General features: G+C 37.5%; 1 protein-coding gene across 1 annotated transcript in view; it reads right to left on the bottom strand.

The window, feature by feature from the left end:
* FAM13A (family with sequence similarity 13 member A) overlaps window positions 1–16,655 on the bottom strand; it is a 341,975-nt gene that overhangs the window by 68,140 nt on the left and 257,180 nt on the right. The window contains 2 exon segments of the mRNA XM_043572193.1: window positions 1,702–1,881; window positions 4,574–4,615. Coding sequence (XP_043428128.1) covers window positions 1,702–1,881; window positions 4,574–4,615 — 222 coding nt within the window.

Below are 16,655 nucleotides of genomic sequence, written 5' to 3'. Positions count from 1 at the left end.
TGTTGCTACATACTGTTTGGCAAAAAAGGAGGCAGAGGATATGAACAGTATTAAATAATTTGTACTTGCTGTGTAACATAATTTAGGCAGTACACAAACTAATTATACTCCTAAACATTTTCTATAAAGCTTAGTCAATAGCTAATTTTAAACATAAATACCTCCCGTATTACAATTTTTCTATTCTCTAAAGGTAGTATTACACAGCACCCTCTCCAACCCAGCAGCTCCAAGACAATTAAAAAAAAAAAATTTTTTTTAATGTTTTTATCTATCTTTGAGACGGAGAGAGACAGAGCATGAACAGAGGAGGGTCAGAGAGAGAGGGAGACACAGAATCTGAGGCAGGTTCCAGGCTCTGAGCTGTCAGTCAGCACAGAGCACCACGCAGAGCCCGAACTCATGGACTGTGAGATTATGACCTAAGCTGAAGTCGGACACTTAACCGACTGAGCCACCCAGGCACCCTAAGACAATTTTTTTTAAAGTGCTGCCTATATCACTTAAAAAGTCAGTAGGTTATACCACTGATACTGTTTTATTTCTAAAATTACATTTGTTAGTATAGCTCTTAAACATCTTGACAATATGTGGCATGGTATTTATTTACACTACTTGTCTTTTGTGTCTTTCTTTAATCAAAAAGAAATCTCTTTTTTCCCTTAGATTTTGATGTAGATTATGAATCCAGGTAAAAAAGAATGAGGAGGACTAGGGTCTGATTTAGTCTTCGACATTTAATAAGGAATTCAAAACAATAACTTTTTAGAGACTAAATGCTAGGGTAGATAAAAATAAAACTTTTGGGAAAAATACATGAATATAACTTTATTTTCCGTGACAATTTAAATAATGATTATTCAAAAATATGGATGATAATTATTTATTTGTATTTTCTCAAATCCTTGAAAATCTCAAATTCTTGAAATTCATGCTGTGGGAAAGCTTAAAATCAGTCACTATAATAATAAAGAACACAAACATTTCCTTTTCTGATTAGACTTAGGCTCAACATTCCTTACCCTAAAATGTAACCAACTGTCAGAATATTACAGTGATATTCTAATATTTCATCAGGCCAATATAGCAGGGAAATCTGTTGATTTCATAAGCTGTTCTAACAGCCAAATGAATGTTGTCTAATAGGAGAAAAACCACCTCTGGACAGGCATAGGGCCATTTTCTCCTCCAGTGGTTCAGCATCCCTCTCAATAAGATATTCATGAGGAAGCCATGAAATGTACTAAATCAGAGGTGGTTTCCTACAATATACATCTAGACAACATAAAACATCTAGAAAAAGCTGAAATATTCATTTAGCTGCCTACGAATTTCCAAAAGTTACCTTAGTTAGAATAGTCAAGGGCGCTTGGGTGGCTCAGTCAGTTAAGCATTTGACTCTTGATTTTGGCTCAGGTCATGATCTCACAGTTTCGTGAGTTCAAGCCCCACACCGGGCCCTGTGCTGACAAGTGCAGAATCTGCTTGAGATTCTCTCTCTCTGCCCCTCCCCTGCTTGCACTCTCTCTTCCTCAAAAACAAAAAATAACAAACTTAAAAAAAAGAATAGTCAAAATGAAACTTTTAAAATTTTAACCTGAATACTGAAATGGGAATGGCTATAATGCAGTGACTAATTCAGGTGTATATTTTTAAAAGGAGAAGAGAAAATCCAAATAAGAGGCATCAATGCCAACTCACACATCTCTGCTGCGTCGAACTTCATCCTGCTCTTTGGACTGGCGGCGGCGCTGTCTGGCAGATGTGGAAGAAGACGCTGATGATGTTCCAGACTCTGAGTCCTCTGAACTTTGGCCTCCAGGGCCATTAACATCAAAAAGATGCTGCTCTACTGCTGACCGGATGGTTCTTTCTAAGAGTCTAATAAAAAAAGAATACAGAGTCACTCAGGTAATCAAATTTATCAATGATTGTCTTTAAAAGTTTGTATCTCTAATTTTGGAAAATCTGTATTTCCAATGGTAGATCTACTATAGTTTCATGAACAGAGATAGCATATGAGACATCTCAAAATATCTGTATCGTGTGTTAAAGATAAATCCCAACCTAACAAATCCTACCAATTTGATAACCGTGTTTCTCATCTCTGTAGGTCCAGCATTACTGAAATGCTCACAGCAAGTCTAGCAACAGTTATCAGAGGCCATCAGGAAATAAGGGTCATTTATATAAGGCAGAATGAGGAAATATTTTTTTTTCCTCATAGAATAAGAATAGACCTATTCTTATAAGGGTGAGTTCCTCCAGATGTCTACTTAGAATAGCAAAATCTTTCTGAACCTCCATTAAATTAAATTGTGATGTATACAGTTGAAGCTGCATTCATGCAAACATCCCAATACTCATTACTGAAGATGGTAGGATAGATTTCCTTCGTCCAAAATGAAGAAATACTTCAGTACAGGGGCTAAAAAGAGTGCATGATGGGATAGATAAGGTATCCTTTCTAAAGCTGTATAATCTTTCAATGTGTCCAACCTTCTTTTATCACCACACTATTTAATTCGAAATAGCTGGCATGGAAAATTCTCAACATATTCTCCTCAAACCACATTTTTCTGCACTTGAAAAAAGAATCACATCCAAACTCATCAAATGGTACACGTTAAGTATGTATAGTTTTTTGTGTCTCAATAAAGCTATTAGAAAATTTAAAAGAACCATGTACATAGTTTTAAAATGTTCAGATTAAGAAAAACATTTGCTTAAATAAAATGGGTTTTAAGAAATTTAAGAACTTGAGATTTTCCAAATGTAGTTTTCTACCAGATGCATAGTAATTTCATTAAAACTATTTGTAGACATTGAACAAGTATAGTCTAACTTGGGCATTAGAACTTTTATATTTAGAACTCCATATCCCAATGATTCAAGATTACCTAACAGTGGCACACAGGGATGTCAGTGAATTAATATGTACATACAAACCCATCCCACACCTTTTCCAAACTATGTAAGATAAAAAAGAAGTAAAGGTTGTCAGGAAACACATAAGCAAGAACACATCAGTCTTGGTATAATTCCGGAATCTCTTTAAAATTCACAAAGCTAAGAGAGGTCAGTCCTGCCCTCTCACTGCTTCTTTACCTAACAAAGAAGAAAAAAAAAAACCCAATTTATCCTGTTGGATCCAAATTCATACTAACTAGTGCTTTTTTAAATTCTCTCTACCTCCTTATCACATCTTCCCTCCTTTTCTGCCTGATCCCTATTGATGGAAGATGCTCTAAAAAGGCCCATTTATGTCTCAGCAAGGGCGGAAGAAAGGAAGGAAGGTGTGATGGGAAGTCTTTGAGCAAGAAACTATTTACAAATATTTATTCAGTGCCTAATATACATCAGGCACTTTTCTGTATGTTAGGGATACAGCCATGAATATGACAGACAAGACCCCTGTGTTTATGGAGCTTACGTTGCTGCTATGAGGCAAGGTGGGTAATAAACAAATCGTGAAATTTCAGATGATGATAAATTCCCTCCAAAATGGAGTCCAGGATTGGAGAGTAACTGTGGATAGTCAGGGATGTCTTCTCGGACGAGAGGACATTGGAACAAAAAAGTGGATTATAGGAAAATTAATGGCCAGGCTGAAAAACAGCCAGTACAAGCGCTCTGTGGCAAATATACGCTTGGCCTATTCCAGAAAGAGAAGGCCACGAGGTTGAAGCATAATGAGCAATCTAGTCAGAGAGGTAGGCAAGGGCAGGTAACTGGAGTTTAGATTTTAGACCATGTGCAACTGGTGGCCTGAGGGAAAAAAAGGCAGACGATGGACATAATCAATAGAACACTATTGCTGCCCTGAAGAGAAAGGATTTGTTGCCATCATTAATTTGCTTTTGATTCTGTGTGCCTATTGGGCTGTAAAGTCCCTGAAGGCAGAGCCCAAAGCTTATCTGACATTACACACTTAACACTCTGCTTGGCATAGTGCAGGTACTCAATAAATGCTGGCTGATTAAACATTATGAGGGAATGGGGCGCCTGGGTGGCGCAGTCGGTTAAGCGTCCGACTTCAGCCAGGTCACGATCTCGCGGTCTGTGAGTTCGACCCCCGCGTCGGGCTCTGGGCTGATGGCTCAGAGCCTGGAGCCTGTTTCCGATTCTGTGTTTCCTTCTCTCTCTGCCCCTCCCCCGTTCATGCTCTGTCTCTCTCTATCCCCAAAATAAATAAACGTTGAAAAAAAAATTAAAAAAAAAAAACATTATGAGGGAAGAAGGAAAGATACTGTTACTACTTTAGCCTTTAATGACATCCTTCACTGCAAGATACCTCCCCCAACACACATTTTGCAAATATTAATAGACTATGACATTATTTTGACTGAAGCAAACATCTTGCATGTTCAAACGGTTGAGTCGTCTCTAGTCACACACCCACACAGAAGCTCAAACAGGAACACTTCTTATTTAGTCCTCTTCTCGGGTTTTAAAAATAATCATTGGTTGCTTACTGTATTAATTTCCCAACACTATACACCATTAGAGTAGCTTTTTTTTTCTGTTTGATAAATGGGAAAGGAGGGGAAAAACTCCAATCCAAAAAACTTACTCTCCAGTTGTTGAAACATTGCTGACTTGGGATACGTGCGTGCTGTGGAAAAGAAGCACAAAGAAATAAAGTCAGATTAGAGCACAGAGACTGTGAACCCAATGTCTGAAGGGGATTCCAGGCTGAAAGCATCAGCCAGACTCTGACTGTTCTCTGTACAATGTTTAACCATCCACTGACAGATGCTGATTTTCACTTATTCCTAGAATTAGAGGATGGCCCTGGGTGTTTACTCCTGAAAGGTGCTTCCCTCTGCCCCTCCATTTTAAAGATGTCTATGACATAGAGTTCTAAAGTGACCTTTACAAACCATCTCTACCCTCTAACCCTACCACCACGGTTCTAGTTCAGGGTCTTTTCATTTTCCCAAAATGTTAATACAATGTTGCTGACTGCCTTCCTGCTACCAACTCTACCCATTCCTGGCGCTCCCCAGCCCAAATCTGGTCCCTCCTTGTCCACCTCCTCCAGACGTGCATACAGAAGCAGCTTTCTAAAGCTGCTCTGAACATGCAGACAGCAGCAGGAACCACAGGGGACAGAGAAGAAGGAAGCAACACTGGTTTCTACAGGACTATTTCTAAGTCATCTTTTCTTCTGAAGTTCCTCAAGATGGAGAATCCTTCAAGGTCTACAATGTTTCATCTCAACACCTAATTTACAGCCCTTTTATTGAGCATTTATAAACTCCTTCTACCTCCCCATTTTCTCCAAAGCCTGAATTCCTTCAAAAGCATTACAAAGTAGTCAAACGTGAAGTGGAACAGTGAGATTATAGAACACTACCTGATCAGCACACTCTGGAACTTCTCCCTTCTTGCTTGCACCCTGTGTTCATATAACCACAGTGAGGGTTGAAGTTAGCAAATACTTTAGCAGCATCAATACCAAGACTTTCTCACAGTCAGCCTTTCAGTGCTTAGTCAGCTTCTAAATCAAGATTCAAAAGTCTGCTTAAAAGAAAATCCTTCATGCTTGTCAAACTACAGTTTTACATAACAGATAAAACAGTGCCCTTTTTTCCTCATTCTTTGTAGAAGACACCTGAAGAAAATGACAGTCCTTAATGACCAATACTGATGGCAGCCTTTCAAGCACCCCAAACATCCTCATTTGTGCTACACAATTTTCAACATACAAAATTGATTTTTTAAACCATCTGTTGGGTTTTTCTTCTATGTACATGTGTATCTCATCTCTTTCCATTCTGAATCTAAGTGCCTCAAGGGACGGTATGACACTTCTCCTTTACTGCTATTATGCTCCCTACCATTACCACTATCATCAGACAGAGCTTAGCACTTATTATCCCAGAGGTGATCAACACTCACTCTTTAGCCCAGAGAATTTCCTTTAAAAAAGCCATAGCTATTTTCACAGCCACAAACCACGGTCAAATCCCGGAAGAGACCCAAAAAATAATGCTACTGTTCACAAGGGAAACTGATGTGAAAAATCGCAATAAATGAACAAATGAACAAATAAATACACTCTAACACTTACTGAGTACTTAGTATGTTTCAGACACTGTGCTAAGTATTTTGTACATAGATTTTCTCGTTTGCTGTTTACGATAGCCCCCTGAGGTAGGTACTATTGTTTTCTCAATTTTCAGATGAAGAGGTTAGAGGTTAAGAAACTTGCCCACAGTGACAGAGCCAAGAAGTAGATGAGCTGGAATTTGAACCAAGAAAGTTTTAGCTCAGAGTCTAAGCTTTTAATCACCACACCAGACATTCAATCCATCACTAACTAGAAGAAAAACTCACTAGAATCATCTTTGTAGATGGAGGCTTGGACTTAGGTATTTTACTTTGCTTTTAATCACAACCATTTTTTATCTGCTTCACAATGCCTGTTATTCACAGTGGTTCCCAGGTTACATAACCAATAATATATCCTTTGCTGTTCTCTGTCCTTAACTGGAACAGGCAGTTCCTGCTTTTGATGCTTTGTGGCTCACCCTCTGTAAAGTCAACACTGTATAATTAACTCCTGCATTTCACTTCTCAATGCAGTTGCACAAGCTTAGTTTTGGGAACATGGACCAATGTGAATGATGACTCCAGGAGAATACAGAAGAGGGAGAAAATGTGGATCTGCCAGATGCTAAAAATATTCCAAAGACATGTAAGTATAATCAGCCAATTAGTCCTCCAGGCCATCTCAGAATGAGGAGATGTACATCCTTTCTTCTCTTCTACATACTTTAAACCTGAACTTCTTTTTGCTTATTAAAGCACATGCTGATATTTTTATGTTCCTTTTGGGGGCCTGGGGGGCCAGGAGACAAAAAGAAAGGTGAGGAAGAAAGAGACAAGAAAATGACATCAAGTAGAACCAGGTTTTGAGATTACTAACTGAGGAAGTGCTTCTCAAACATTAAGGCATAGCTGAATCACCTAGGAGCTTGTTTACAAACAGACTCTCGTTCAATAGTCTAGGTCTCAGGAAGGGGACTGCCTTTCTAACAAATTTTACAGTGATTTTGAGGCTGCTGATTTGTGTAAGACACTGATTAGCAAAGCTGTAATTCCCTGCAACTAAAATTCTTCAAGACTTCAATTACTTGGATATCACAATAGCTATTTTTAAACTTTCTAATCTAAGTAATGAGGGTATGAGTTGGAAAACTTAGGCTAGCATAAGTGAATAAAAGGCAACATGTCAAAATTTCCCTCATAGCTTATAACCTAAGCCATCTAAATCAATCTTGTAAAATTTATTTATTTATTTTCCAATGTTTATTTATTTTTGTGAGACAGAGACAGAGTGCCAGTGGGGAAGGGCAGAGAGAGAGAGAGAGAGAGGGGGACACAGAATCTGAAGCAGGCTCCAGGCTCTGAGCTGTTAACACAGAGCCTGATGCAGGGCTCAAACTCATGAGCCACGAGATCGCTTGACCAAACGATCAAAGTCGGCCGCTTGACCGAACGAGCTAGTCAGGTGCCCCCAAATCAATCTTTTCTTTCTTTTTAATGTTTATTTACTGATTTTTGAGAGAGAGTGCGTGCACAAGTCGGGGAAGGGCAGAGAGAGACACACACAGAATCCCAAGCAGGCTCCATGCTGTCAGCAGAGAGCCCAATGTGGGGCTCAAACCTACGAACTATGAGATCATGACTTCAGCTGAAATAAAGAGTCAGATGTTCAACTGACTGAGGCCACCCAGGCACCCCAACATAAATCAGTCTTAAAGAGCCATTTTCAGAATGCAAAATAAATGAATAAATCAATAACAAAAACAAGTAATTAAATCATATTCAATTTTGCTTATATATTGATCATAGGTCAAATTTATGATAATTTAGTTTCTTCAACATTCCTTTGGAAGTTTTGGTATACTTAGCATGCTCATGTTTTCATGTTTTTAAAACAGAATTTGTGTAAAGCAAGTATTCTGAGAAGAGAATATTTTCCACTGGAAATCAAAAAAGGGAAGTTCTGGTCTCAGCTCTGCAGTTAATAAGCTGAAATCATACATTGTCAGTTAGCCTGGCTGTTTGGATTGGTTTCTTCCTACAGAAAATGAAAAGCTTGGCTACTGATCTCTGTGGTTTTCTTTTAGCTCTAAAAGTTTACTTCCCTAAAGTTTAAATCATTACAAAAGGTTATAACTGCATAATGTTTTATGATAGTTTCAGTCATAGTTATGGTTTATTAAATACCAATATGGCTTTGGTCAGGTATCCAAACACCTCTATAGTTCCTGTGGGATAATTCACCACTAACAAGATTTCTAAGAATATTTAATGACAGAAATAGGGGTTATATTTCCATAGCTATAATTGACTCATGAAGGTAATTCTAAGACACTGATAAGAGAACAATAAGCAAATAAGCTAAAGTGAAAGATTTCCTTCAAGCCATACGTAGCTTGTTTTTTATCCTCTGCAGAAAGCTAAGAATAATGAATTCTTTCAGAGCCCTTTGCTAACAAAATTTCTTACCATGCTATATAAACACTTGAATATGGAAGAGATCATATCATAATGTTGATAAAGCAAGTATTCATAACTGAAAGAGGGGCGCCTGGGTGGTTCAGGCAGTTAAGCATGTGACTCTTGATTTTGGCTCAGGTCATGATCTCACATTGGTGAGATGGAGTCCCCCTATGGGCTCTGCGTTGACAGCCACAGACAGAGCCTGCTTGGGATTCTCTCTCTGCCCCTCCCCACCATGTATGGGCATGCTTTCTCTCTCAAAATAAACAAACATTTAAAAAAAAAACCTGAAAGAAATAAGCTTATATGCAGATTCCAGCACTATGGACAATTTCATTACCCAAGCCTGCTGTAAGCGACAGTGCAACTGCATTCACTATTGGTATAGTTATTTAAAATAGATTCTAAGCCTACTCTGCAATATATTCTAAAATTTTGTTTAATGTTTATTTATTTTTGAGAGAGAATGAGTGAGCGAGAGGAAGAGGGACAGAGAGAGAGGGAGACACAGAATCTGAAGCAGGCTCCAGGCTCTGAGCTGTCAGCACAGAGCCTGATGCGGGGCTCGAACCCACAAACTGTGAGATCATGACCTGAGCCAAAGTCAGATGTTTAACTAACTGAGACACCCAGGTGCCCCTGCAATATATTCTATGACATACTTAAATATATTTAGCCCGTATCTCTATTAACAAAACTCAAACTACATTTCTGGAAGCTGAATATGCTCAACAATATTAGTCTATAAATTTGCATGTGATAAGATGCACAGAATGCCTGTTGACAAGTGATTTTCTAATTAGAGCTCTTGGTCTGAAATAAAGAAATCTACATATAAAAAGAATGAAGTTTCAATTCTACTAAAATCCGACATCTTGAAAAAGCATGTGTTCTCTTTTTCTGTATGTTCTCTTACTTCAGTGTGTTTTCTTTTCTGTGGTATATAAATCTGAAGCAGGCTCCAGGCTCTGAGCTGTCAGCACAGAGCCGATGTGGAGTTGAAACTCACGAGCTGTGAGATCATGACCTGAGCTGAAGTTGTACGCTTAACCGACTGAGCCACCCAGGTGCCCCTAATGAATAAGGATATAAAAGACAACTAAGTGATATTTAATTCAGCCTAAGCATGAAGATCATGTAACTAATCAAAATAGCATCAAGCTCCTAATTTGTCTATTTAAGAGAATACACTATTTTTAGTATTATTTTAAAATACTAAAACAGTTGATATGCAGCGTCAACATTATAAGATGAATCTAATGTTATTTCTTGCAATTGCAGAACAGATTTCTAATTAAAGCTTTAACCATTGTCTTCAGTGGACAGTGTCATACAATAAAACAAATACACTTGATCTTCAGTGTTTATTCACTTTAAACTTTAGCTATTATTATGATATGTAGAAATTAATGGAGCATTTATAGGTGCTCAAACTTTGACAAACATTGTGTCACTCTTTTGTGGTGGTGTTACAGATAGTTCGGATTTAAAAGGCCTCACCTTTTTGGTTTTAAATCATATACTATGCATATAATACTAGAACATAAATTGAAAACATACTACATGGATATGAGTCAGTAGGAGGAAAATATTTATCCTCATACTTTATCAAACATTACACTTCCTAGTCCCTTAAATATTAGGATCGATTTGAAGAAAAAAAATTATTCTTCATTCCTATATTTTCATAATCTATTAAGCAATTTCTAACAAATTAAAGAGAGTCCATCAAAATACTGAAATACTCACTTTTCTGTTCATGCCCTAATTATTGGAGTTTTTAGTTTTACATATTTAGCACGCTTTTGCATAAAAAGAAATTCAGTTTTAGTTTTTTGACCAGGGCCTTTATAAAGCAAAATTATGAATGAAATGGATAGTTCACTATGTATACTCCTTTACAGATAAGTTTACACAGCTATGATTCTCTTTCATTTAATCTGGCTTCAGAGTGTGTCCTTAATACAGACATAATCCTTATTCTCAAATAATGCTATTCATATACATCTTTGGCTATACATCTAGTTATTTTCTTAGAACAGATTACTTGATTTTTGGATCCAAGTGGAATTTTCTTCAATTTTTTTTTTTTTTGAGAGAGAGAGAGAGAGAGAGAGCGAGAGCAAGAGAACACACATGAATGAGAGAGCATGGGAGAGGGAGAGGGAGAGAGAATCTTAAGCAGGCTCCACCCTCAGTGCAGAGCCCTGACTTGGGCTCACAACCTTGAGATCATGACCTGAGCTGAAATCAAGAGTTAGACATTTAACCTAAAAAGGCACCCTTCTTCTCAAAATTTATTTTTTATTTCTATATTTTCAGGTTTATTAGTATGAAATTGCAAGTAGTCTCTGATCTTTTAAAAACTACTACATACCTTGACTGCAAATTTCAATTTGGATTATCAGATTGTTCCATTTTTTCTCAAGATTATTAGAGGCTTTTCTCTATTTTTAATATTTTTTAACGTTTATTTATTTTTAAGAGAGAGAGAGAGAGACAGAGAGAGAGCGCGTGCACGCGTGAGCGAGTGGGGAGGGGCAGAGAGAGAGGGAGACACAGAATCCGAAGCAGGCTCCAAGCTCTGACCTGTCAACACAGAGCCCCACGCAGGGCTTGAACTCACAAGCTGTGAGATCATGACCTGAGCTGAAGTTGCACTTAACCAACTGAGCCACCCATGTGCCCCAGAGAGGTTTCTCTCTTTTAAAATTTTCATTTTTATTCCTAAAGAACCAGTTCCTAGATTCAAACATCAGTTCTGCTCTTTTCTCCATTTCTTTTATTATTATTATTAAAACCTTTTAATTTTTTTTTTAACGTTTTTATTTATTTTTGGGACAGAGAGAGACAGAGCATGAACGGGGTAGGGGCACAGAGAGAGGGAGACACAGAATCGGAAACAGGCTCCAGGCTCCGAGCCATCAGCCCAGAGCCTGACGTGGGGCTCGAACTCACGGACCGCGAGATCGTGACCTGGCTGAAGTCGGACGCTCAACCGACTACGCCACCCAGGCGCCCCGGAAACCTTTCAAACTTCTAAGAGGTTTCTTTTCTTCCTTTATATGGTTTCTTATTCCGATTGTGTGGCTCATTTATTTTTAATCTTAAGAAGATGAAGTCACCTTTTAAAAAAAGAGCTTAGAGGGGTTTCTGGGTGGCTCAGTCAGTTAAGTGTCAGATTTTGGCTTAGGTCATGATCCTGCAGTTCGTGGGTCCCCACATCAGGCTCTGTGCTGACAGCTCAGAGTCTGGAGCCTGCTTCGGATTCAGTCTCCCTCTCTCTCTGCCCTCTCCTGCTTGTGCTCTCTCTCTCAAAAATAAACATAAAATTTTTTTTTTCTAAAAGAGCTTAGAACTCACAAGTTTTCATACATACTTTCCTCCTTTTTCTTTTCAATAGTCTACACTAGTTTTTATTTTGTCTTTGAATTTTTTTCCTCCCTTTAGGAGAGTTTTCATTAGTTGATTGGGAATTTTTTGGTATTAATTACACTGTGGTTAGAAAACATGACTCTTTGAGATTTCCACTCTTTGAGAACTTTCAGATACAGCTGAATAATTCTTTAGAAAGTAGCAGGAATGTTTGAGCCCTACTTGTATGGTGCAAAGTTTAGTATGTAATGCTCATTTTATTTTATTTTTTAAGTTTATTTATTTATTTTGAGAGAAAGAGAGAGAGCATGATTGAGGGAGGGACAGAGAGAGAGCACGAATAGGGGAGGGACAGAGAGGGAGGGAGAGAATACCAAGGAGGCTCCATCCTTAGCCCGATGTGGGGCTCAATCCCATGACCATGAGATCATGACCTGCACTAAAATCAACAGTCGATGCCCAACAGACTGAGCACCCAGGCACCTCTGCAATGCTCATTTATTTTAAATCTCACTAATTATATCAGATACTATGCTATACTGTGTGCTATGTACTTGATAAAGTTTGTTATAGACATACAATTTTATGTATAAGTTCTATACTTCAAATTTATTTGCCTGTTTATCCTTGTTAACTTGAGTTTAAATTTCTTTCATTTATTGCTGTGCTATTTTACACATGCTAATATATAACCTTTATGTGCTTAGTCATTTTGTTTGCTTGTTTGTTTTTAAGTAGCCTTCATGCCCAGCATGAAGCCTGGTGTGGGGCTTGAACTCATGACCCAGAGATGAAGACCTGAGCTGATCAAGAGTCAGATGCCTAACCAACTGAGCCATCCAGGCACCCCTACAATTTTAGCTTTTATCAAAGAATTTTATCATTTACATTTGTTGTTATAGTTGATGTATTTATTCTAGTTTTGTGTTTTTACTTTATGTTTTCTAATTTGGGAACTTCCTTTTCCTTTGATTTCTGTCTTTGCTCTTATCTTCTGAGGGTATTTGGATTATAGAAATCTTATAGAGATTTCCAATAGTGGTTTTTCTCATACCCATACATCCCTAATTATTATTTATCTCTGATTATTAAAACTAAAACACCTCCCCCAAACAAAACTCAAAATTCTGAGTACCACTTCAATTAAAAAAAAAAAGAAAAGAAAAAAAGGAAACTCTACTACCTTCTATGAAAGACAAGAAATTCAGAATGTTATTACTTTCTTTGCCCCTCCATCAATGATAGTTATCAAGTTTCTACTACTTTTTAATTCACCTCTCAATTAGATGGGCATAACCTTTGATTTCTACTTTTATTTCTATTAGTATGTTTGTTTTCTTAGAATCATAATTTTTAGGTTGGCTTTCCAATCTCTAACCTTCATATCTAGCATTATTTCTCCCAGTTTTTCTTATCTTTTTCCTTTCCATTTTGGAAGAGCTTTTCAAGTTTCTTTCCCATCACATACTTGATTTATTTTTTATGTTTTATTTTTTAATTAATTAATTTTTTTTTTAGTTTAGAGAGAGAGAGAATGTGAGCCAGGGAGAGGGGCAAAGAGAGAGAATCTTACATAGGTTTCATGCTCTGCTCAGAACCTGACACAGGGCTCATTCCCACGACTCTGGGATCATGACCTGAGCCGAAATCAAGCATCAGACATTCAACTGCTGAGCCACTGAGGCACCCTTGTGCTTGACTTATTTTTAATAATTTCTGCTCTCTATTGTTTCCCACGTAGTTTTTGAAATCTCTGCTAATACATTTCTAGGCTCCCTTCTCCTCATTTCAGTTATTCTTCTGTGTCCCTAGCCTTAGAATTGCCAATTTTCCCCTTACAGATTCCTACTTACGTTTCACAGAGGGTTGGTCATGTCCTTGAGCATATTTTTGAGAAGATTAGTAATATTACTTTCAAGTTTTCCTCTGAATCATATAAAAAGCAATTCTCTGCAATCTGTTTTTACATGGAGTCCTCAGAGCAAGTCATCCTTTCTCTTAGTTTGTAATTTTTCTTTATAGGCCCCAAATAGTTCTTCATGTTTTGTGGTTCTGAAGGAGAATCAATCAATCCAGGCACAGCTATTACCAACAACTTGGGTGGTAGATCATTCTTTATTTCATTGTCCCTTGGCTGTGGGTAGATGCCAGCTCATGAATTTAGATTTGAAGAGCCACCATATGAGTATGCACTAGAATAATCTATAATGCTTAGACAGGTACACTTGCTATTTGGTCCAATTTTCTAAGCTGGAGAATCAAGAATAAATTTGTACTTTGTGCACTGTACTCTTCAAAGCAGGCATTATGTCTAATAATCTTCCTGCCTTTATCCTCTTCTCAAATGCTTTAAGTGACTGAGTATCTCAGGAGGACCCCCTCTCCTTTCCATTTTTTGTATACTAGACATTCTATCTTTGAAGAGATACTGACATAAAAAAACTAATGGGGGCAGAGAAGTGAAAAAGAATATGCAACTCAGCTCTGAATTGTTCAGAGAATAACTTTCTGTTCAGTAGGGGGAATGTCACTTGTTTTTCTGGTCAGTAGTAGACAAAGGAAGGAAGTCAACTAATTTTTTTTTTCCCTTCCTTCTCTCTTTGTGACCATTTGTATTGTTTAGATAGTGGAGCATGAAGTCTGTAAAGTAATAATAAGTTTCTCAGTCCATCCCACTGATGTGATCTTTGATATATGGTTTTCTTTATCATTGTTATAAAGCGATCTCTAGTTTTTGTCTTTAATATCATCATTACAATTTAAATGGGAATCTGGAAGTACTTATATTAGGTAGAGCTAATTTTCTATTTGTTTAAATTAAAAGTTTAAATTAAATTCAAATCTGAAGTTCTTTTTAAAATTTATTTATTTTTAACGTTTGTTTATTTTTGAGACAGGGAGAGAGAGAGACAGAGCATGAGTGGGGGAGAGGCAGAGAGAATCTGAAGCAGGCTCCAGGCTCTGAGCTGTCAGCACAGAGCCCAACACGGGGCTCAAACCCAAGAACTGAGATCATGATCTGAACAGAAGTCTGACGCTTAACCAACTGAACCACCCAGAGGCCCTGAGCTGTCAGCACAGAGCCCAACGTGGGGCTCGAACTCACAGACTGCAAGATCATGACTTGAGCCGAAGTTGGATGCCCAACTGACTGAGCCTCCCAGGTGCCCCTGAAGTTCTTTTTTTTAAAAAAAAAATTAAATTTATTTTAAGAGACAGAGGGAGGAGCAGAGAGAGAGGGAGAGAGAGAATCCCAAGCAGGCTCTGCACTGTCAGCGCAGAGCCCAATGCAGGGCTCAAACTCACAAACCGTGAGATCATGAGCTGAAATCAAGAGGTGGACGCTCAAGCGACTGAGCCAACCAGGTGCCCCTAAATCTGAAGTTCTTATAAACAGAAGTCTAAGGAAGGCAGAAAGACTGAAGAATAGAGCAGGAAGAGGTCTAGACAGAATGGCTCTAAAGATGTCATTTCCTGTGAGTAAACTTTTCCTTTGCCTTCTCATGCTGATGAAAGATGTAAGAATACAAAATATAAAAATTCATATAATTTATCAGTATAGCCTAAATAAGAAGCTTAATATTTTAATTAACACTGATAGAATTAAACCCAGAATCTATACTAGTCTCATACTAAGTAAAAAATATGACTAGCTCAGAAACCAAGAACTCAATATTGAATACCTAAAGAAGTATATGATACACATTAGTTAAGTTTGTAATCATTCTTCAGTATAAAATAATTATACTAGTGGTCTGGTTTAGTGTTTTCCAGGTAGGGGTATATCTCTTATGCGACACATTTTTCCCTCAAATTTTTTGTTGTAGTAAAACACACATAAAATTTATTATCTTAACCATTTCTTAGTGTACAATTCAGTGGCACTGAGTATATTCACACTGTTGTGAATTCATTCCACTCATCTCCAGAAACTTTTTATCTTGTAAAACTGAAGCTCTGTACCTATTAAACAGTAACTCCTGATTCTCCCCATCCTCCCAGCCCCTGGCAACCACCATTCTTTGTGTCTCTATGAATCTGATTACATTAGGTACTTCATGTAAGTGGAATCATACAGATGCCTTTTTGTGACTAACTTATTTCACTTAGCAAAAATGTCCTCAAGGTTCATCTGTGTTATGCATGTATCAGAAGTTCCTTCTTTTTTTAAAGGCTGAATAAGACTCCACCATGTGTATACACTGAGTTTTGTTTATCCATTTATCCACTGAGGGACACTTGGATTGCTACTGCCTTTTTGGCTATTACAAATAATGTTGCCATGAACATGGGTGTACAAATATTTCTTTGGGACCCTGTGACCTGCTTTCAATTTCTCTTCATCTTTGACCACACTTGTTATTTTCTTTTCTTCATAGCAGTCATCCTAATAGGTCTGAGGTGATATTAATGAGTTTTGATTTGCATTTCCCTGATGGTTAGTGATGTTCAGCAATCTTTGTGTGCTTATTTGTTATTTGTATAACCTCTTTGGAGAAATTTCTATTCAAGTTCTTCGCTCATTTTAAAAATCATTTTGTTGTTGTTGACTTTTTGGAATTCTCCATATATTCTGGATATTAATCCCTTATGAGATAAATGATTTGCAAATATTTCCCCCATTCTCCTTTTAATTTCTGTTGGGAGTGTCTTTGTTGTTGTTGTTTGATGCACAAGATTTAAAAACTTTCATGAAGTCCAAATTGTCTACCCTTTCATTTCTTTCCTGTGCTTTTGGTGTCATATCTAAGGAATCACTTCCA

This window comes from Prionailurus bengalensis, chromosome B1, assembly GCF_016509475.1.
Source record: "Prionailurus bengalensis isolate Pbe53 chromosome B1, Fcat_Pben_1.1_paternal_pri, whole genome shotgun sequence".
NCBI classification, from domain to species: Eukaryota; Metazoa; Chordata; class Mammalia; order Carnivora; family Felidae; genus Prionailurus; species Prionailurus bengalensis.
Note: the sequence above shows the minus strand (reverse complement) of the source record. Positions and strands in the feature narration are given on the sequence as shown.